This window comes from Oncorhynchus mykiss, chromosome 2, assembly GCF_057628025.1.
Source record: "Oncorhynchus mykiss isolate SJ-2025 chromosome 2, ASM5762802v1, whole genome shotgun sequence".
Lineage (NCBI taxonomy): Eukaryota > Metazoa > Chordata > Actinopteri > Salmoniformes > Salmonidae > Oncorhynchus > Oncorhynchus mykiss.
In genome coordinates this window covers 24364181-24388401 of record NC_143023.1, presented here as the reverse complement: position 1 = coordinate 24388401, position 24221 = coordinate 24364181, and the positions used below count along the sequence as shown (strand labels likewise).

At 42.9% G+C, this 24221-nt stretch overlaps 1 protein-coding gene across 2 annotated transcripts in view; it reads right to left on the bottom strand.

The window, feature by feature from the left end:
• The window catches only part of LOC110539034 (activating signal cointegrator 1 complex subunit 3), a 142391-nt gene that overhangs the window by 65191 nt on the left and 52979 nt on the right, over nucleotides 1–24221 (bottom strand). For both annotated transcript variants that reach the window (XM_090193702.1, XM_090193693.1), the window contains exons 12-15: nucleotides 18874–19038; nucleotides 11824–12000; nucleotides 11350–11421; nucleotides 7574–7708 (exon numbers count right to left, since the gene is read on the bottom strand). In XM_090193702.1, coding sequence (XP_090049828.1) covers nucleotides 7574–7708; nucleotides 11350–11421; nucleotides 11824–12000; nucleotides 18874–19038 — 549 coding nt within the window. The remainder of the gene's footprint in view (nucleotides 1–7573; nucleotides 7709–11349; nucleotides 11422–11823; nucleotides 12001–18873; nucleotides 19039–24221) is intronic.

The following is a 24221-nucleotide window of genomic DNA, read 5'->3' as shown; positions in this document are numbered from 1 at the left end:
CAACCAGCTTTAATCATGTACTGTATAAACCATGGAACAACGAACTTTAATCATATACAGTATAAACCATGGAACAACGAGCTTTAATCATATACTGCATAAACCATGGAACAACCAGCTTTAATCATATACTGTATAAACCATGGAACAACAAACTTTAATCATATACAGTATAAACCATGGAACAACGAGCTTTAATCATATACCGTATAAACCATGGAACAACGAACTTTAATCATATACAGTATAAACCATGGAACAACGAGCTTTAATCATATACTGTATAAACCATGGAACAACCAGCTTTAATCATATACTGTATAAACCATGGAACAACCAGCTTTAATCATATGCTCTATAAACCATGGAACAACCAGCTTTAATCTGAATAAACCATGGAACAACAATCTTTAACCTGTATAAACCATGGAACAACCAGCTTTAATCTGTACAAACCATGGAACAACCAGCTTTAATCATGTACTGTATAAACCATGGAACAACCAGCTTTAATCAAATGCTGTATAAACCATGGAACAAACAGCTGTAATCATATACTGTATAAACCATGGAACAACCAGCTTTAATCAAATACTATATAAACCATGGAACAACCAGCTTTAATCAAATACTATATAAACCATGGAACAACCAGCTTTAAACATATAATGTATAAACCATGGAACAACGAGCTTTAATCTGTATAAACCATGGAACAACGAGCTTTAATCTGTATAACCCATAGAACAAGAAGCTTTAACCTGTATAAACCATGGAACAACCAGCTTTAACCTGTATAAACCATGGAACAACCAGTTTTAATCTGTATAAACCATGGAACAACCAGCTTTAATCTGTATAAACCATGGAACAAACAGCTTTAATCTGTATAAACAATGGAACAACCCGTTTTAATCTGTATAAACCATGGAACAACAGGTTTTAATCATATACTGTATAAACCATGGAACAACCAGCTTTAATCTGTATAAACCACGGAACAACGAGCTTTAATCTGTATAAACCATGGAACAACGAGCTTTAATCATATACTGTATAAACCATGGAACAACCAGCTTTAATCATATACTGTATAAACCATGGAACAACCAGCTTTAATCATATACTGTATGAACCATGGAACAACCAGCTTTAATCATATACTGTATGAACCATGGAACAACCAGCTTTAATCATATACTGTATAAACCATGGAACAATGACATTTAATCATATACTGTATAAACCATGGAACAACCAGCTTTAATCATATACTGTATAAACCATGGAACAACCAGCTTTAATCATATACTGTATAAACCATGGAACAACCAGCTTTAATCTGTATAAACCATGGAACAACCAGCTTTAATCATATACTGTATAAACCATGGAACAACGAGCTTTAATCTGTATAAACCATGGAACAACCAGCTTTAATCTGTATAAACCATGGAACAACAAGCTTTAATCATATACTGTATAAACCATGGAACAACCAGATTTAATCATATACTTTATAAACCATGGAACAACGAGCTTTAATCATATACTGTATAAACCATGGAACAACCAGCTTTAATCATATACTGTATAAACCATGGAACAACCAGCTTTAATCTGTATAAACCATGGAACAACCAGCTTTAATCATATACTGTATAAACCATGGAACAACGAGCTTTAATCTGTATAAACCATGGAACAACCAGCTTTAATCTGTATAAACCATGGAACAACCAGTTTTAATCTGTATAAACCATGGAACAAACAACTTTAATCTGTATAAACAATGGAACAACCCGTTTTAATCTGTATAAACCATGGAACAACAAGTTTTAATCATATACTGTATAAACCATGGAACAACCAGCTTTAATCTGTATAAACCACGGAACAACGAGCTTTAATCTGTATAAACCATGGAACAACAAGCTTTAATCATATACTGTATAAACCATGGAACAACCAGCTTTAATCATATACTGTATGAACCATGGAACAACCAGCTTTAATCATATACTGTATAAACCATGGAACAATGACCTTTAATCATATACTGTATAAACCATGGAACAACCAGCTTTAATCATATACTGTATAAACCATGGAACAACCAGCTTTAATCATACACTGTATAAACCATGGAACAACGAGCTTTAATCTGTATAAACCATGGAACAACCAGCTTTAATCTGTATAAACCATGGAACAACAAGCTTTAATCATATACTGTATAAACCATGGAACAACCAGCTTTAATCATATACTGTATAAACCATGGAACAACCAGATGTAATCATATACTTTATAAACCATGGAACAACCAGCTTTAATCTGTATAAACCACGGAACAACGAGCTTTAATCTGTATAAACCATGGAACAACGAGCTTTAATCATATACTGTATAAACCATGGAACAACCAGCTTTAATCATGTTCTGTATAAACCATGGAACAACCAGCTTTAATCATATACTGTATAAACCATGGAACAATGACCTTTAATCATATATTGTATAAACCATGGAACAACCAGCTTTAATCATGTTCTGTATAAACCATGGAACAACCAGCTTTAATCATATGCTGTATACACCATGGAACAACAAGCTTTAATCATATATTGTATAAACCATGGAACAACCAGCTTTAATCATATACTGTATAAACCATGGAACAACCAGCTTTAATCATATACTGTATAAACCATGGAACAATGACCTTTAATCATATACTGTATAAACCATGGAACAACCAGCTTTAATCATGTTCTGTATAAACCATGGAACAACCAGCTTTAATCATATAATGTATGAACCATGGAACAACGAGCTTTAATCATATACTGTATGAACCATGGAACAACGAGCTTTAATCATATACTGTATAAACCATGGAACAATGACCTTTAATCATATGCTGTATACACCATGGAACAACAAGCTTTAATCATATATTGTATAAACCATGGAACAACCAGCTTTAATCATATACTGTATGAACCATGGAACAACGAGCTGTAATCATATACTGTATGAACCATGGAACAACGAGCTTTAATCATATACTGTATAAACCATGGAACAATGACCTTTAATCATATACTGTATAAACCATGGAACAACCAGCTTTAATCATATACTGTATAAACCATGGAACAACCAGCTTTAATCATATACTGTATAAACCATGGAACAACAAGCTTTAATCTGTATAAACCATGGAACAACAAGCTTTAATCATATACTGTATAAACCATGGAACAACCAGCTTTAATCATATGCTGTATACACCATGGAACAACCAGATGTAATCATATACTTTATAAACCATGGAACAACGAGCTTTAATCATATGCTGTATAAACCATGGAACAACCAGCTTTAATCTGTATAAACCATGGAAGAACCAGCTTTAATCTGTATAAACCATGGAACAACCAGCTTTAATCATATACTGTATAAACCATGGAACAACCAGCTTTAATCTGTATAAACCATGGAACAACAAGCTTTAATCTGTATAAACCATGGAACAAACAGTTTTAATCTGTATAAACCATGGAACAACCAGCTTTAACCTGTATAAACCATGGAACAACCAGCTTTAATCTGTATAAACCATGGAACAACCAGCTTTAATCTGTATAAACCATGGAACAACCAGCTTTAACCTGTATAAACCATGGAACAAACAGCTTTAACCTGTATAAACCATGGAACAATTAGCTTTAATCTGTATAAACCATGGAACAACCAGCTTTAATCATATACTGTATAAACCATGGAACAACCAGCTTTAATCTGTATAAACCATGGAACAACCAGCTTTAACCTGTATAAACCATGGAACAATTAGCTTTAATCTGTATAAACCATGGAACAACCAGCTTTAATCATATACTGTATAAACCATGGAACAACCAGCTTTAATCTGTATAAACCATGGAACAAACAGCTTTAACCTGTATAAACCATGGAACAACCAGCTTTAATCATATACTGTATAAACCATGGAACAACCAGCTTTAATCATATGCTGTATAAACCATGGAACAACCAGCTATAATCGTGGGTTTACTCTATTTAAAGGTTAACATCAGAAATCAAACGAATGTAACAATAATTGTATCTTACTGTATCACTGACTAAAGTGTTGCAGCCCCATCTGTACTGAGGGTCGAATTCACAGCTCAACAGGAGCACGCAGTCCTCTTTACAGTTGATTAGCTTTCTGATGTCTATTGTCTATTCCTGATGTCTATTTCTGATGTCTGATGTCTATTGTCTATTTCTGATGTCTATTTTTTTCTGATGTCTTACACGTATCATAAACAACAGATAATTAAGTGTATTATTGTGCTACACACAATTAAATATGTATATTCCCAGGCACACACACTATCTTCAACTAATTCATATCCATTCTGTCAAACCAGGCCACGACATAATCTCTCATGTGTATTTGCGGATTTACAAAGCGTGAAAAGTTATATGATTTGTATATTTATACACTTCCCCATATAAATAGGAGGGAAGATTAGAGGCACATCAATCTTGGGTTGGCCCCGAGGAATAAAGGAAAGGTTAGTAGATTTATCACTCTGCCTCATGTTGCTGTTCTCTCTCTCTCTCTCTCTCTCTCTCTCTCTCTCTCTCTCTCTCTCTAAATACGGAGAGACATACAGTCTGACTAACCGGCGTCCTGTGAGGACTGCTGCAGATACACCCCTGTGTACTCTCCGTGCACACACACCATTAATTAAGAGTGTGTGTGCGCACAACACATGCACGCACACACAAAAAGACACACACAGTGAGAATGCGGTCCATGCCGTAGCCCCAGTGGTAGAGTAGTGTGAGGTGGAGAGGAGCAGAGTGACTTTCAGAAATCACTGAGGGGGCAGCAGGCCAACCCTGACACTTGTCTGTGTGTGTGTGTGCACGCGCGCGGCTGTCTATTGATCCCTGTCCTGTGTGATTGATTCTATTCATCCTGAGCCCATGGCTACAGTCAATCATGACCAGCAGGTTCTGTTCATACGCTCCTCTACCTGGACAAGAAATAGTGAGTCTGGTTGGGTCCAACTGGACTAGAGCATGGGCCAAGCTATAGCATGCTAATTTCACATTTTATGGCTACACACCATAAACTAGACTGTCTGCCGGTCTGCCAGTCTGTCTGCCTGCCGGTCTGTCTGTCTGCCTGCCGGTCTGTCTGCCCGCCGGTCGGTCTGTCTGCCCGCCGGTCGGTCTGTCTGCCCGCCTCGGTCTTCATCTTCAACCAGAAGTCTACTCCATGGTCTACAGGTTAAATATCAGTACTGTCCTCCTCAAGCACATTCAGCACCTGTGCTGTTCTCATTCACAGCAAAAGTAGAAGGCAGTCAAACACCCAGTAGATAAAACACTTAGACACACGCCGAGTGACAGAGCTCCACTTCACTTCCCTGGCCTGTTAATTGGCCTGTATCTGAGTGCTGTAAAGTTTGTTCATGGTATCTACGGGGGCAGAGCGGGCCTCTCTGACTCTCACACACATCCTTCCTCTTTGTTTACAGCTCTCCCCCTAGGAACCCACTCTAAAGAGGTGCCTGACCTCAATTTCTCTCACTTTCCTCTCCTTTAAATCTCATGAATAAATGCTCATAAATAACGGTGTTTGTCTGTAGCCTGAGCCAAAGAGGAGAGCCAGCCTAGGAGCGCACAGCCACTTTACAGTACACACAGTAACTTTAGTACACTGGAGTCCATTGTTACAGTTACTTTAGTACACTCTCCAGTAGACTGGAGTCGATAGATACAGTTACTTTAGTACACTCTCCAGTAGACTGGAGTCGATAGATACAGTTACTTTAGTACACTCTCCAGTAGACTGGAGTCTACAGATACAGTTACTTTAGTACACTCTCCAGTAGACTGGAGTCGACAGATACAGTAACTTTAGTACACTCTCCAGTAGACTGGAGTCGACAGATACAGTAACTTTAGTACACTCTCCAGTAGACTGGAGTCTATAGATACAGTAACTTTAGTACACTCTCCAGTAGACTGGAGTCTACAGATACAGTAACTTTAGTACACGCTCCAGTAGACTGGAGTCTATAGTTACAGTAACTTTAGTACACTCTCCATTAGACTGGAGTCTACAGATACAGTAACTTTAGTACACTCTCCAGTAGACTGGAGTCTATAGTTACAGTAACTTTAGTACACTCTCCAGTAGACTGGAGTCTACAGATACAGTAACTTTAGTACACTCTCCAGTAGACTGCAGTCTACAGATACAGTAACTTTAGTACACTCTCCAGTAGACTGGAGTCTACAGATACAGTAACTTTAGTACACTCTCCAGTAGACTGGAGTCGACAGATACAGTAACTTTAGTACACTCTCCAGTAGACTGGAGTCTACAGATACAGTAACTTTAGTACACTCTCCAGTAGACTGGAGTCTACAGATACAGTTACTTTAGTACACACTCCAGTAGACTGGAGTCAATAGATACAGTAACTTTATTACACTCAAACACTATCACGATAGACAGGGGTAGGAGTAACAGTCTACAGCAGTGGTGCACTGAATTGAGTCAACACTGTCTAGAAGAATGGTGATTAGTGTGTGTGTCCAGGTATAGTAACATAGATTACCTTTATCTAACGTGAACTCATGTAAGCCTCTTAACCCTGGCACACTGTACCTGTGCTCCATGTAAAGACTCAGATGGTCCTGACAATCCCTGCAGCCAACACTATCTCATGTCTACTCCTAACCAGTAGTTACTCCTAACCCACATCTACTCCTAACCAGTAGTTACACCTAACCAGTAGTTATCCTAACCAGTACTTACGCCTAACCAGTTGCTATCCTAATCCACGTCTACTCTTCACCAGTACTTAGTCCTAACCAGTACTTAGTTCTAACCAGTACTTACTCCTAACCAGCAGTTACTCTTAAACAGCAGTTACTCCTAACCAGCAGTTACTCTTAACCAGCAGTTACTCTTAACCAGCAGTTACTCCTAACCAGCAGTTACTCCTAACCCGGGTCTACTCCTAACCCGGGTCTACTCCTAACCCGGGTCTACTCCTAACCCGGGTCTACTCCTAACCCGGGTCTACTCCTAACCCAGGTCTACTCCTAACCCAGGTCTACTCCTAACCCAGGTCTACTCCTAACCCGGGTCTACTCCTAACCCGGGTCTACTCCTAACCCGGGTCTACTCCTAACCCGGGTCTACTCCTAACCCGGGTCTACTCCTAACCCGGGTCTACTCCTAACCCGGGTCTACTCCTAACCCGGGTCTACTCCTAACCCGGGTCTACTCCTAACCCAGGTCTACTCCTAACCCAGGTCTACTCCTAACCCAGGTCTACTCCTAACCCGGGTCTACTCCTAACCCGGGTCTACTCCTAACCCGGGTCTACTCCTAACCCGGGTCTACTCCTAACCCGGGTCTACTCCTAACCCAGGTCTACTCCTAACCCGGGTCTACTCCTAACCCAGGTCTACTCCTAACCAGTAGTTACTCCTCAACTGAAACAGAAATAAACCAACGTATGTTCCTTACTGATTTCTCACACTGGCCGTAGTCAGGTCCATGGTCTGGCTGGAAGAAGGAAGACTCTCCCCGGTTCTTAGCCATCTCGATCAGCCCCATGGCTGTCCTCACCGTGGCATTACGAGCATGGACAAACACCATCACCTGGGTCACACAGAGAACAGAGACACGGGTCAGTCTGGGTCAAAGGGGAAAACACAGAGGACGGAGAGAAGTCAGTCTTGAGTATAGACAAACACCATCACCTGGAAGACACAGAGAACACAGACACAGATCAGTCTGGGGTCAAAGGTCAAAACACAGAGAAATAGAGGTAGAGGTCAGCCCATACTGTTCGCTACAACATTCCTCTTTCAACTAAAAGCACTACTGTGCAGTGCTGTTCCTTGCCACACTAAAGATCCATTGTGATTGCAGATACTTCTCTCCTGCTGTACTGTATGAGAACAGAAGAAGGTCACGGTGCCATTTTAATCTTTTGTTAAAAGGACAGAGAAGGGCTGTCATTTTCCTATTACACTCAGTCTGCCCTTGTAAAACAGTCAATACCACGGACAAAACAATCAATAACAGAAATACAAGACAGTTATGAGATGGAGGCAAAGGACTCTCCCTCCCTCCCTCCCTACCTATTTCCCCCTTGTCTTTTAAGGACACTATAAAGGGACTAGAGAGAGTAGGGAGGGAGAGAGAATATGAGAGACAGTGGGAGAGGAGATGAGAGATAGCATGTTAATATCCATGTGTGAGTGTGTGTGTGTGTCTGTGTGTGTGAGTACAAGCCTGAAGGGTATGTTTCCTTCCTCTGTCTTTGTACCAGTCACAGAGGGAGCCTCATAACAGATAATGTGCCACCATTGATTCCGGTTCTGCTGCAGAGCTCAGAAGTGTCATCCCTCCTCTGTCACTGTATCATAATGTAATGTATCATAATGTAATGTAATCCGGGTGGCGTAGTGGTCTAGGGCACTGCATCGCAGTGCTAGCTGTGCCACCAGAAACTCTGGGTTCGAGCCCAGGCTCTGTTGCAGCCGGCCGCGACCGGGAGGTCCATGGGGCGACGCACAATTGGCCTATCGTCGTCCGGGTTAGGGAGGGCTTGGCCGGTAGGGATATCCTTATCCCAATGTAATGTATCCTAATGTAATGTATCCTAATGTGATGTAATGTATCTTAATCTAATGTAATGTATCATAATGTAATGTATCATAATGTATCATAATGCGTCTCAGAAAATGTCACTGTACCCGCCGATCAGTTTACCCACCTAATATTTTTTACCACTACGTCACTACCAAACATTCACTGGACACACACACAGAGAGAAATAGATCTTTGGAAGGGGGATTCAAATGTATATTCCAGTAAGTATAGTTTGTCCAATAGCAGCAGTCAAATTAGTTTGTGAGACAGGAGAGCCACCAAAGCTGTGCTGAATATGTTGTAGCACATTTTACATGATGCATTTTGATTAGAGGTCGACCGATTAATCGGAATGGCCAATTAATCAGGGCCGATTTCAAGTTTTTGGGGGGGGGCGCCGATTTGCCGATTTTTTTATTGGATTTAATATATATATATATATATATATATATATATATATATATATATTTGTATACCTTTATTTAACTAGGCAAGTCAGTTAAGAACAGATACTTATTTTCAATGACGGCCTAGGAACGGTGGGTTAACTGCCTCGTTCAGGGGGAGAACGACAGATTTTCACCTTGTCAGCTTGGGGAACCAATCTTGCAACCTTACAGTTAACTAGTCCAACGCAATAACGACCTGCCTCTCTCGTTGCACTCCACAAGGATCCTGCCTGTTACGCGAATGCAGTAAGCCAAGGTAAGTTGCTAGCTAGCGTTAAACTTATCCTATAAAAAACAATCAATCACTAGTTAACTACACATGGTTGATGATATTACTAGATATTATCTAGCGTGTCCTGCGTTGCATATAATCTGACTGAGCATACAAGCATACAAGTATCTAAGTATCTGACTGAGCAGTGGAAGGCAAAAGCAGGCGCGTAAACATTCATTCAAACAGCACTTTTGTGCGTTTTGCCAGCAGCTCTCCGTTGTGCATCAAGCATTGCGCTGTTTATGACTTCAAGCGTATCAACTCCCAAGATGAGGCTGGTGTAACCTAAGTGAAATGGCTAGCTAGCTAACACGCGCTAATAGCGTTTCAAACTTCAGTCAAACTTCAGGAAATAGTCCTATTTATTAGTCCTAAATATTCCTACAATAACTACAACCTAAAATGTCTTACCTGGGAATATTGAAGACTCATTTTAAAAGGAACCACCAGCTTTCATATGTTCTTATGTTCTGAGCAAGGTGCTGAAACGTTAGCTTTCTTACATAGCACATATTGCACTTTTACTTTCTTTTCCAACACTTTGTTTTGGCATTATTTAAACCAATTTGAACATGTTTCATTATTTACTTGAGGATAAATTGATTTTATTGATGTATTATTTTAAGTTAAAATAAGTGTTCATTCATTATTGTTGTAATTTTCATTATTATCAATTAAAAAAATGTAAATCGTCCGATTAATCGGTATCGTTTTTTTTGGTCCTCCAATAATCGGTATCGGCGTTGAAAAATCAGAATCGGTCGACCTCTAATTATGATGCATTACAAGTTCAAAACATTTTTTAAATGTCAGCTTGAAACGTATTTTCTTTCTCTTCAAGTCTAATGTGTCATCATTCAGCCATGTTGAAGGCAGCAGCAGCAGGGCCTAGCTGGATAGTTTCATCTCCTCAGCACAGTGACTTAAGAAATTACAGAATGTCTGGGGTTTGGAAATGACTTGCGGCAGCAACGCCAGATGAAGTGAAACATTCTCTTAATGTGATGCTGTACATCACACACACACACACACACACAATATGTCAATGTGATATCATCAAACAGTCTATTCTATTAATAAGCCTCAAGTTAAAACTCTTTCTGCAGGGTTACCTATACTAAGCAGGGGTTAGCACAGATTGAGCAGCGTAACCTAGCCTGGCGTCTCTTCCATCCCCTCGCTGTGGGCCCACTGCAGCAAACTGTTATTTATTGAAGCTGTTTTATCAGTGCAGAGCTGTGAGGAGGGAAGCGTCCACGGTAACTGCTGGTTTGAAAGCTTATTAAAGTTCCGTCTGCCGGGCTGAAACCCCAGCACAGGAGGGCCAGGGGGCTTCATCCAGACAATTCCATCTATCACCCTCCCAGATGAAATTAATATATGTCACAGCCATTTCTGACAATTTAATATGGAGCCTAGACAGATGCTCCCTATTGGAGAGTTTTGGCTTCAGGGCTGTGACCCACAGACAGAAAGATGACATCACATCTAGACTCGCCGACTGTGAGACTGAAAACACAAACCACATTTTCCAATTCAGATACCAGAACCTGGTACAGTATTTCAGATCCTTTTAAAAACATGTATTGACTGCAGGCAAACTGTGTGTAGATTCATTTACTTGTGCACTGTGTGTGTTTGAATGAGACAATGTGTACACACACACACACACACGTGTGTGCGCGCTCGTGGTGTGCCCAAGTGTGTGTACGTGTTGTTCGCATAGGTGTGTGGGTATATGTTAAGGGGATACAGACAGAACCAGCAGGCTGGACTGGGAACTCAAAACACAGCGCAGATGGGGCTAAGTGGAAATGGATGAATCCACAACTCTGGAAGCTGGGGGAGTGAGTCAGCTGGGGGCTGGAGAGGGAGACAGACTAACACACACACACACAGTACAGTACAGAGAGCCTTACCTGATGTCCATTTCTGATCTGCTCCAGAACCTTCTCATAGCAAACCTCCTCCATATCATGAAGCTGCTGGATCTGAGAGAAACACATATTAGCTGTGTTAGAACTGTTTAAGAGCATTGGCCGAGTAAACGAAAGGTCGCTGGTTCGAATCGAACCTGTCATTCTGCCCTTGAGCAAGGCAGTTACCTCCCAACAACAACTGCTATCCGGGTACCGATGACACGGACATTAAGGCAGCCCCCCCCACCTCTCTGATTCAGAGGGGTTGGGTTAAATGAAGAAAACACATTTCAGTTGAATGCATTCAGTTGAGCAACTCACTAGGTATCCCCTTTCCTCTACGTTTGACCAGGTCAACTGATTCAAATGAACGTGGTAAAACAAACCTCCTGGCCCTGCTAAAGACACGAGTTCTGGCAGTATGGTCAGCTTGATGCGTGTTAGCAGTGTGTGTGTGTGTATGTATGTGGTCACCTTGTTGGTGGTCTTGATGCCGACGAAGCTCTGTCCGAGGGGCACGGGTCTGAAGCGGCTGTCGAAGTAGAAGAGTCCGATGTAGGGGTTGACATGGAGGAAGGAGGCCACGTCCAAGTAGTTGGGCAGCGTGGCCGACAGACCCAGGATACGGATCATACTCTGGGTTGACTCCACCTGGAATAAACCCAAACCAAGGTCAAAGGTCACATCATGATTACATACTCTGAATGGACATCTTACAGCAAAGTCCCACAATGATGACATCACAATCCGACTGGACTTCACCAGTCATGACACAGTGATTTCAGTAGGTGATTTGGATCAAACCTGGATGCTTCCCTACACCAGTCTCTTCGACAGGGAAGAAGTGAGAGAAGTGCTGTCTTACACGAGAGGTGGGCTACGTGCAAACACTTCAGAGAGAGAAAGACCGTGTAGGTTTGTCTGTGTGTGTGGGAGAGAGAATGCGAATGGAAAAGAAAGCGAACATGAGGGAGAGAGAACAGACAGATGCAGACAGAGAGAAGCGAGGGGAGAGAACAGATAGATGCAGACAGAGGGCAGCGAGGGAGAGAGAACAGATAGATGCAGACAGAGATAAGCGAGGGGGAGAGAACAGATAGATGCAGACAGAGAGAAGCGAGGGAGAGAACAGATAGATGCAGACAGAGAGAAGCGAGGGAGAGAACAGATAGATGCAGACAGAGGGCAGCGAGGGAGAGAGAACAGATAGATGCAGACAGAGAGAAGCGAGGGGGAGAGAACAGATAGATGCAGACAGAGAGAAGCAAGGGAGAGAACAGATAGATGCAGACAGAGGGCAGCGAGGGAGAGAGAACAGATAGATGCAGAGAGAAGTGAGGGAGAGAACAGATAGATGCAGACAGAGAGAAGTGAGGGAGAGAACAGATAGATGCAGACAGAGGGCAGCGAGGGAGAGAAAACAGATAGATGCAGACAGAGGGCAGCGAGGGGGAGAGAACAGATAGATGCAGACGCATCAACGAGGGAGAGAACAGATAGATGCAGACAGAGAGCAGTGAGGGAGAGAACAGATAGATGCAGACAGAGAGAAGCGAGGGAGAGAACAGATAGATGCAGACAGAGAGAAGCGAGGGAGAGAACAGATAGATGCAGACAGAGAGAAGCGAGGGAGAGAACAGATAGATGCAGACAGAGAGAAGTGAGGGGGAGAGAACAGATAGATGCAGACGCATCAACGAGGGAGAGAGAACAGATAGATGCAGACAGAGAGCAGTGAGGGAGAGAACAGATAGATGCAGACAGAGAGAAGCGAGGGAGAGAACAGATAGATGCAGACAGAGAGAAGCGAGGGAGAGAACAGATAGATGCAGACAGAGAGAAGTGAGGGAGAGAACAGATAGATGCAGACAGAGGGCAGCGAGGGAGAGAGAACAGATAGATGCAGACAGAGAGAAGCGAGGGGGAGAGAACAGATAGATGCAGACGCATCAACAAGGGAGAGAGAACAGATAGATGCAGACAGAGAGCAGTGAGGGAGAGAACAGATAGATGTAGACAGAGAGAAGCGAGGGAGAGAACAGATAGATGCAGACAGAGAGAAGCGAGGGAGAGAACAGATAGATGCAGACAGAGAGAAGCGAGGGAGAGAACAGATAGATGCAGACAGAGAGAAGCGAGGGAGAGAACAAATAGATGCAGTTGGTGGCTGACTAAATACCTTTTTGCCCCACTGTAGATGCAGACAGAGAGCAGCGAGGGAGAGAACAGATAGATGCAGACACATCAACAAGGGAGAGAGAACAGATAGATGCAGACAGAGAGAAGCGAGGGAGAGAGAACAGATAGATGCAGACAGAGAGAAGCGAGGGAGAGAACAGATAGATGCAGACAGAGAGCAGCGAGGGAGAGAGAACAGATAGATGCAGACAGAGAGCAGCGAGGGAGAGAGAACAGATAGATGCAGACAGAGGGCAGTGAGGGAGAGAGAACAGATAGATGCAGACAGAGAGAAGCGAGGGAGAGAACAGATAGATGCAGACAGAGAGCAGCGAGGGAGAGAACAGATAGATGCAGACAGAGAGAAGCGAGGGAGAGAACAGATAGATGCAGACAGAGAGAAGCGAGGGAGAGAACAGATAGATGCAGACAGAGAGCAGCGAGGGAGAGAACAGATAGATGCAGACAGAGAGAAGCGAGGGAGAGAACAGATAGATGCAGACAGAGAGAAGCGAGGGAGAGAACAGATAGATGCAGACAGAGAGAAGCGAGGGAGAGAACAGACAGATGCAGACAGAGAGAAGCGAGGGAGAGAACAGATAGATGCAGACAGAGAGAAGCGAGGGAGAGAACAGATAGATGCAGACAGAGAGAAGCGAGGGAGAGAACAGATAGATGCAGACAGAGAGAAGTGAGGGAGAGAACAGACAGATGCAGACAGAGAGCAGTGAGGGAGAGAGAACAGACAGATGCAGACAGAGAGAAGCGAGGGAGAGAGAACAGACAGATGCAGACAGAGAGAAGCGAGGGAGAGAACAGATAGATGCAGACAGAGAGCATCGAGGGAGAGAGAACAGACAGATGCAGACAGAGAGCATCGAGGGAGAGAGAACAGACAGATGCAGACAGAGAGCATCGAGGGAGAGAGAACAGACAGATGCAGACAGAGAGCAGTGAGGGAGAGAGAACAGACAGATGCAGACAGAGAGCATCGAGGGAGAGAGAACAGACAGATGCAGACAGAGAGCATCGAGGGAGAGAGAACAGACAGATGCAGACAGAGAGCATCGAGGGAGAGAGAACAGACAGATGCAGACAGAGAGCATCGAGGGAGAGAGAACAGACAGATGCAGACAGAGAGCATCGAGGGAGAGAGAACAGATAGATGCAGACAGAGAGCAGTGAGGGAGAGAGCGTGAGTGTATGTGTGAGAGGCCCATCTCCTTGCCTCCTGAGGTGAGTGTGACAGGGAAGATTGGTAAGGCTTTTAATGTGATGCAGTACCCATCTATACCCTCTATCAAGATAGGGCCCAGCCAATCCCTGGCAGCCGATAGTCCTGGCCCGGACCAGCCTAACACACACACAGCACTGTGTCAGCACAGTGGTACAAAGCGGTCCATACTGTAGATACACATTATGTTCATTAACAGTGCCCAAGTCAGCCTGGTTGAGTGGATAGTGGGCTTCTTACACACACCATTTCTCCATTACTCTCACTTAATGGGCTTTCGAGGGAGGCTGCTTTCCCTGAGCTTTGTCCCAGATAGTCTATTCAATGTTTCAGCAATACCAACACATTACATGATCAGCGATAGTTCATTATACAGTTTTCAACACTTCTGCATCTATGATACTTTACCAAAGAGCCATCCACACTAATGCCTCCAGTGATGAACGGGTTTTAAAATGCAGGTAATAACCAAATGTTTATCTCCGGAGCAATATAAAGCCTGGGGTGAGTCTACCTGACGACGGGAGAAAATGAAATAAACCAAAACTTTGACAAGCAAAACATCACATGTGATAACTGCTTCAGTGATCATCCTATATTTACATAAAGAGAAAGGAGGAAAATAAAACCTTTAGAGCCTCGACTTAATTTAGAGGCAGAGATTTCCATATTCATGAGGTTAAAAGATGTGAACTTAACTCCTGTGTCAGGAGCACCAGCCGTGGTTCCTCCAGCAGAAAACACTAACAATTAGGTTAGCCTGTCAGGTGTAGCGGTAATTGGACAAGAGGGATGTGTGTGTGCGAGTGTGAGAGTTTATTTGTGTGTGTGTGGGTGTGTGTGTGTGTGTGTGTGTGTAGTTAGGGTTGGGGGAATATGTGCAATGGGTTTGGGGTCCTTCAACTCCTGGAGTATTGTGGGTAGGAATGGATGCTAAGTATGTCGACTTCCAAAAAAAGAAAAAAAAAAACTAAAACTATACAATTACTGAACATCTTTGGGAGGGAGAAAGAGTGAACCATAAAGACTCCGCTTTCTTATGTCTCTATATTTGTGGGTTCAGTTGAGGAGGAATAAGATATGGTGGATTTCTCTACTGTGGCCTGAGCGCGTTTCTCCAATGGTTTATATGTCCATCTAAGCTTGTCATTTCTCAATAAAGATACACACCATCACCCCTTCCTCACCGTCTCACTGAAGCACATATCATTCTGGAGTCTGGTTGTTCCATGTACTCCTGTGTGTTCTGGATCAAAGTTACCGCAACTTTGATGGTTAACCTAAATATTGATATGATCATATATGAGGTATGATTTGTGGGTTATGACTGTGGCTGAGGCCTGAAGACTTGTAGAGCAACCACAGACCACAACTTCAGGGTTACTGGACCCCCACAGACTTCCCTGGAAGGCTCTACAACAGAGCCCAGTGTCTGCAGTGCTGTCTGTGCTCTGACTGATTTGTCTCTTCTTGGAAACCAGAGAAGTAAAGACCCTGTCCTTCTCCTTCGGAGAACTCTTGTGTTGTTTCCTCTCTACCTCGTCATGTTTAATTGATGAGGTGGACTCCTTTTTGTACTTCCAGAGGCGACAATCTTGCTTACTGTGCGCCAATCAATAATTCACAGTGTCTTAAAGACACCTTCCAATGTGCTGTTGACTGTTGGCTCCAGTACGGCACAAACACCTTAATTACAAACGCTGGCTGGAGAACACAGGAAAGACATTTCTGCTGTGGTACTCAGGACGGTTGGATCCATCTTGGATTTTATGTGCAAAAAAAACTAAAACACACTGCCTCTGAAGTACCTGCCTGTGTATAGGCCAAATGAACAGTCATAATGCATTATAAGACATGTTATATGCCTTCATAACAGCCCACGGCTCTGTGACAAACGCTAGTTATAGTGTTTATAACACCCTAGACAAACGCGAAGAGACAGACAAAGAGGCAGCAGTGTGCGGTCTAGGAGAGTCTCTAGGTAGGGGTGTGGCCTCACAGGACACTCCCTCAGCCCTTCTCCAGTGATAGCAGCTAGAGCTGCACATGAATAGGCTGTGAACGGAGTCAACAGCGGTCAGACGTACAGACTGCTTTTCAATTACCTGGCGATTAACCTTACCCACCCAGAGGTCCCCGACGTCACAGCGCACTAAAATAAATAAATAAATAAAAAGCAGCAATATATCCTGTCAGTATCCTTCTCTCATTCTCTCCCCTCTCTGATCGGTCTCTTTCATCTCCAACTTTTATGTCTATCATTAATATTTTAACATTCATATTGGTATATTGATGTGTATGTCTGCCCATGGAAAAAAAAAACATTCCAATCCCTCGTCACCTAGGAGACCGTGAAAATTCCTACCATGCATCTCTCTATCCCCGCTCCATTTATTCATTTCCTCCCTGGCTGGGATTGACACCTGACGCTAGCTCGTCACAATGGAACACGGTTGCGGGACACTCCGGAACGATGGCTCCCATTTCCCAGGCTGTCTAAATTTGCATAATCACTCTAATATCCCAAACGGCCGGGCTGATCCCTGCGCAGGACGCTGTCAATCATCATAAGAGGGAATCAGGCTTCCCACTCAGACGCAGAAACACAAAGCACAGGCAGCACAGCCCACAGACAGACAGGCTAACTAAAGCTAAATCACTGACTCTGACTGAGGTAAACACACAGCTCCACAAACCAAGACTAGACCAAACCCTTACAATGTTTAACAATGACAGAAACCTGATATGGTTGAATGAGAATGACTCTGTTGTACTAATATTAATATGAATGTCCTTGTGCATAATGTTCACCATGGTGGGGAGACCCTAGTGTAATGATAGAGGGAGGGACTGACCTGTCGGAGTGGGCTGACCACCAGGCTAGTGTGGTGGGAGGGGACAAGGTAGGATAAGGGCTGGGACCAGGGCTCTAAAGTGCGACCATTTTGGTTGCATATGCTCGAAAATATTTTGCTGTACGACCTGGAATTTTATTTTGGGGGCACCAGTAAGACTGCAAAACCATGTGATCACCCAGAATAATTGTTATGATTCGCCTTCGCTGTGCCGCTGCCTCCGAGTGCCATACTCGCCAGCACGGAGAGCAAATCAAGTGCACCTATAGGCCTACAGCTCGCCAATCGGATGGCTCAGATTACCGTGTCTGCAGTCGATGCCCTGCTAAATTGATACTGGGAGATTTTAAAACCATGACTAGAGAGCAAAGTGAGTTCACGTTTACAGTTTTATTCAACACTGTAACCACTTTTTATTGAACACTTTTATACGCCATTAAATGAGCTTCTCCCTTCTTCCACTCACATTTCAACCAGCACGGCAGCTGCAATGGATGAGCAGCAAAGGGTATGGAAATGCTTGCATTGTTATTATTAGCAACTTGTGTCTATTTTTATATGGAGGAATATTTCACTTCCACTGGTCATAGGAGTAACATGAATTTGAGCATGAGACTCGAGTTTCACCATCAGCTGAATCCCCTTTTTGGTCACAGTCAGTCTCAGCGGAGGGAGGGAGAGCAGAGGGATGGTGAGAGGCAGACCCTCTGCTGACCATCAGTCCAGTGAAATAAATAAAAAAGCACATTATTAAAATGTATGCTCACTCAGCTGGGCCTCACAAGTAATACAACAACTGATCTAGAACCGGTGTGATCATAAACCATACGTTTTGAAATACTTAAATAATCTGAGAAGAACAACATTGGCAGGTCAATTCAAGCATAGCCAATATGCAGTGATAATGTATTGGGCCTATAGCCTACTGCACAAACCTCATTGTTACAGAACTGCTTTTAATAGGTTATTGTTGGATAGGTTACTGTTTAAGTAAGGTTAAATATATATATATATAATAATTGACAATAATCAAAGTCTTTAAAGGGTTATAGTTTCTAGCCACACCATGTACTTTAACAGTAGATATCATTAATATATGCCCAATACAGGCTTTATCTCAAATCAATTTAAAAATCTGCTTTTCTGGTGTTCCTACATTTTATTTTGTGCTACTAACTTTTAAAGTTGGGAGCACCAGTGCTACCAATATATATTTACATTTTTTAGAGACTTATGCTGAGACAGAGAGGGACTAACCTGTCGTAGTGTCCTGGCCACCAGGCTCTCCAGAACTGGTCCTCTGTCCTCGTGTAGCAGATGCACCTCGTCCAGGATGAGGAGCTTTACAATCTGGGACAGGGCCACGTCTCCAACGCTCTTCCTGGTCACCACGTCCCACTTCTCAGGGGTGGTCACCAGCATCTGGAAAATCAGATGGACACACACCGTCAGTGACAGACAGACGAACACAGACAGACTTGATTTGTGGGTCGATCCAGAGGTAACTGTTCAGCCCCATATACTCCAAAGTAGTTCTTCATTACCATCAGACCAGGGTCCTGTGTTTAACAAGGGGACAGAGTTCTTCCTGTCCAGGTCACGTGATCAAGGAAAACACTAGGCCCTACTCTCATCATATACACCACCTGCAACCAGAGCACTCTATCCATCCTCTGTGTTATCAGTTTACCCCTCTATCCTCTACACATCCCTCACTCCTCCCTTGTCATCTTCTTAATCATCTGTTCCCGTTTAAAACCCGGACCCTTTGGGCCCTTCAGAACCATTGTTCTAGTGCAATTAAGCGTCTGACGATAGAAAAATAGAACAATGAATAATGAATGGTGTGCGAGCTGTTTGCCAACCCATCGGTGTGTGTGTGTGTGTGTGTGCGCGCGCGCGCTGTCTGGGTGTGTGGAAATTCCTATTAGACACTTTTTATAAAATCAGTTCATTAGACTCTAGTTTGCATTTAAATCCATCTGGCTAGCCATTACAGACTGGCGCTCCTTCCTAGCAGAGAGAAAACGGCCACACACACACACACATTATCATTAGAGACTGGCACGGTGCTAGCAGAGAGGAAACGGCCACACACACATTGCCATTAGAGACTGGCACGGTGCTAGCAGAGAGGAAACGCACACATTGCCATTAGAGACTGGCACGGTGCTAGCAGAGAGGAAACGGCCACACACACATTGCCATTAGAGACTGGCACGGTGCTAGCAGAGAGGAAACGCACACATTGCCATTAGAGACTGGCACGGTGCTAGCAGAGAGGAAACGCACACATTGCCATTAGAGACTGGCACGGTGCTAGCAGAGAGGAGAGAAGTGGCTGTATTAATTAGGCTACAGGTTCATCTAAATGAAAGCTCTGGCTTCCAAACCAACAACTAGCAGGCCACAGTGCTTTCTTTAATTACACAACAAAAACAATGACAAGACGCCATTTGACTTAACAGGAAACCCTCATTATTTTCCTTGCATTGTTTTTAATAACATTGATATTGACCTCGTTATTTATTTCTATGACTGGTTGCTAAGTGTTTTACATGTATGGTTGGAGACACTCCCACGGATTGATTTCAGTGCTTCAAAAACTCTCCCCTAGATAAATCACAATATTTGTGAATATGCAGCGTTGGTGAAATAGAAGAGAGTGCAGTCCTGGAACACAATGGGGCGGATAAAGACCTGTGTCAAAGTGAGTTTCCATTATAGAACATTTACAATTACTAGAATGGACATCCACATTCAAATCAACGTTCCATGATGATCACGTAGAAATAGTGTCCTAGAACCGTTCACAACTGATGTGCAAGTTGCAGCTCATCTGTGGTGGTCAGACACAGCCATATGATAATGAGTGGGGCTCGACCCAACGTGCACCCAGTGGATCAGAACAATTCTGGAACACACAGAGCGGTTTTCTTGAACGCGGATTAAGCCTAGCCCTGAAAAAAAATGGATGGATGAATGGAGAATCTCCATTGAAAGAGCATTTTAGTCTAGGACTAAGCCTAATGTGTGTCTGAGAACCCGACCCTATATTTCTATGTGATGTGACTCAGCCCCAGCTCCATGTTAATGAGGTTGGGCTCTACCCAGCGTGGTAACAGTGATGTGTGCAGCCATGTGGAACCCGGGGGCATGGCGAGGTCTTCCCATACTACCACTTATCTACTAATTACCTGTCTGACGGTCTGTCTGTCTACCTGTCTCTGACGGTCTGTCTGGTGGTCTGTCTGGCGGTCTGTCTGGCGGTCTTGCGTGTGTGCCTTTCTGTATGTCTGTCTGTGGAGCAGAGCACCAGGGGGCCACTCTGTCATTAAGTTAATATTTACTCTCTGGACTGAGGGAGAAGGACTAGGAGAACCAGCACGCCCACTGCTCATTCACCCACCCACCCGCACACTGGCATGTCTGCCAGCCAGCAGCCACTCCAAGCAAATCTACTGTTACCATGGTAACTATCAGTGCCACAGAGAGAGAGGGGGTTTGCGAGGAGGGAAAGGTAAGAGGGTAGAATTGTTTCACTGCTTTCATACTGTAAGTGAACGACTAATAGCTTGTCCAGGCTACAAATGTATCCAACTGTGTTTGTGTGTGCGCACATCCACTGCATGTTTTTGATGGAAGTTGTGACAATAGCAGTGACATAGCAGACACAGAAATCAAATCAATGTTTATTTGTTGCGCACACAGACCAGCAGATGTTAAAGCAGGTGCAGGGAAATGCTTGTGTTTCTAGCTCCAGCAGTGCAGTACGTTTCTAACAGTACAACACTACTACAAGGAAAGCATGTACGGAAGTAGTTATGTAGGAGGAGCTATGTACATATAAAGTAAGTCCTTAATTAGCGTCATTTCTCACAGATCAAATTAAATTTCAACAGAATAATATTGCTGGAATGCTAATCTTCTCTGTATCGAACTACAGCAATGACTTCACACATATATGCAAACAGTGAGAAACAAACACTGGTGTGAGTATGTTTGTAAGAGGGAGGGAGGGAGGGAGGGAGGGAGGGAGGGAGGGAGGGAGGGAGGGAGGGAGGGAGGGAGGGAGGGAGGGAGAAATAGAAAGGTCTGTTAGAAAGTTGTTTCAGATAACAAAAATGTATGAGGATAATTTTTTTTTAAATCCTCCTTATTTACCCTGAGGTCTCTAGAGAGCTAACTTTATAGTACCTAGTGAACTTTAATGGAGTTGTTATTGGAGTTTTAATACACTTACTCCACACTAGCAGAAACAGGTAATTTCATGAAATTGTATTTCATCCAAAGCTCTAAAGTCTGGGTAGATAGAGAAGCAAGGCTGGTTGGTGGGAGTATGCAGGGGGTAAGGATAATATTGTTGAGCCTCTGCCAGTCCATCCTCATTAAAAGTGTGTGTGTGCCCTCTCTCTCACAAGGAAACAAACGCACGTACACACACACACGCAGACACACACCTCCAGATTAACTGGTATTGACCTCATTGCTCAAGATTCACATCTCTCTCTCCCCTCTCTCTCTGTGTCTGTCTCCCTCTGCTTTCATCTCTCTATCCTTAAGTACCAGGAGGTTTATGAACCTCTAAAGTCTAAGCTCTACTATCCTCTTTTGGATTTGCTAGATATGCTTGTTCTTGGCAACCTTTTCAGCCTAGTTCTTCCTCTCTCAGTCTCCCTCTGTCTACCTCTCACCCCCTCCATCAGTGAGGGGCTCACTAGATGGGGAGGGAGTTTAGCCTACATCCTTCACTCCACCCTCCTTTTTGTTTCACAAATCCCATTCATCCTCTTTCTACTTCCTGTTTCACACAACGTTGACTCACACATACAGTCAAACGCTCTGAGGAAAATAATGACTAATAATGAAAATATACACTTAATGAAATGAATATAAAACAAGGGAGAAGTAGTGGGAAATATGAATGATTTTACCTTTGAGAGAATACACACCTGGTTAACAGAGCTATTAACAAATGCATTCGAGACAAGAACAAACTCATTTACAGGCCACTCACTGAGGCAAACAACCTAATTGGTTGATTTGCTGGGGAGCTGTTACAATTGGATATTGGATTGGACAATTGATTCATCGTTTTAATTGAAAGAAAACATCTGATTGGTTATGTCACTACAAGCATAACAAGTGGCAATCTAACAACAACATTATATTCAACTTCATTTTGTGAGTGGCAAGTTTTTCCTGACCACAGACACATTTCAAATATGAGTTAGTCTCAACTCATGTCAATCACATTTTCAATATATCCAGCCATCTTGTTAATTGGAGAGAACAGAGTAGTCTTTGTATCCATAACTAGCATAGGGCTCTTAGTTGAACACTTTGACATGGGAGAGCACTTTACATGAGGTTGACTAAAGTATTGCTGGGTTATGTTGAAAGCATCACCTCTCCCTCCCCCCCGCGCTAAAATACAAGCACCACCTTCAAAGGCACAAATACAGTGGACAATAAACAGGACATGAATTTGGTATTTTACAGTACAACTAACTGTAGTCACCATGGCAACTACAAATAAGGCTGCTGAGAACAAGGAATCAGGAAAATGAAGAGGGGGTGAGTATAGACGAGGGAGAGAGAGATCAGATATGGAGACCCAGAGAACACACACGCGCCTCCTGAGAGAATGGAGCTGCCTAAGTGTGGGGCTGCCTAAGTGTTTTTTTGGGACGCTTATGTCCTAACAGTTAATAAAAAATAAAAATTTTTTAAAAAAAAATATATATATATATATATATTATTTGTTATTCATTTTCTGAATGGAAAAACACTAAGTGTAAACTTAATAGATTACAAACAGATAAAGTATGTATAAAAGATAATGGGCCTATATATTTTTGATAATATAAACTTTGAGAACTAACACCAAAATAAAAGCTAGACAATCAGGAGAATTGCAAAAACAATGAATTTAGCAGTATTCATTGTATTAAATCTGAGCAAAAGAACACAGCATTAACCATGAGAAAATGTAATAGAATTGCAGGAAATTAGCAAAATGTATTTTGCTTTAAAACGGCAAAATAAATTCTCAGCTGCATGGAAAAATGTGTAGAATTGCAGTAAATTGGCTTAAAAATGCAAACATTTCTTTACAGTTCCAAGATGGGGGCCTCTAATATTTTCTCGGTCAACCGTGCTCATTGTCACGCCCCCTGCCATGCCAACCACCTAAAGCCTTTTTTGATCCCGAAAAAGCCCTGCCTCTGACCTGTGAGTGACCCTGCATGACTGTCTAGTGTGAGAAACTCTGTGTCCCTGGCTTCTCTATGGCTTATCAGTTCTATCAGTAGCTACAGTATGTTGCAGTGAAGGAACAGTCCTTTTATAAAGCCTGACAGAGAATTAAGTACAGGAAGACACCAGAGAGAGATAAGGAACTGCACTAGTCTCCAACATAAAGCAGGAGAGGGACACTATCATCGTTGGAGGGTGTGTGTGTGTGTGTGTGTGTGTGTGTGTGTTTGTGTGTGGTGCCTGAGCGAATGTATCGCCAATTCTTGCTTTTATGACTTTTATTTTCAACTAAGACAGGAAAGCAACCATTATCTATACTGCAGTTCTGTACGTTGCTGTGTGATTCA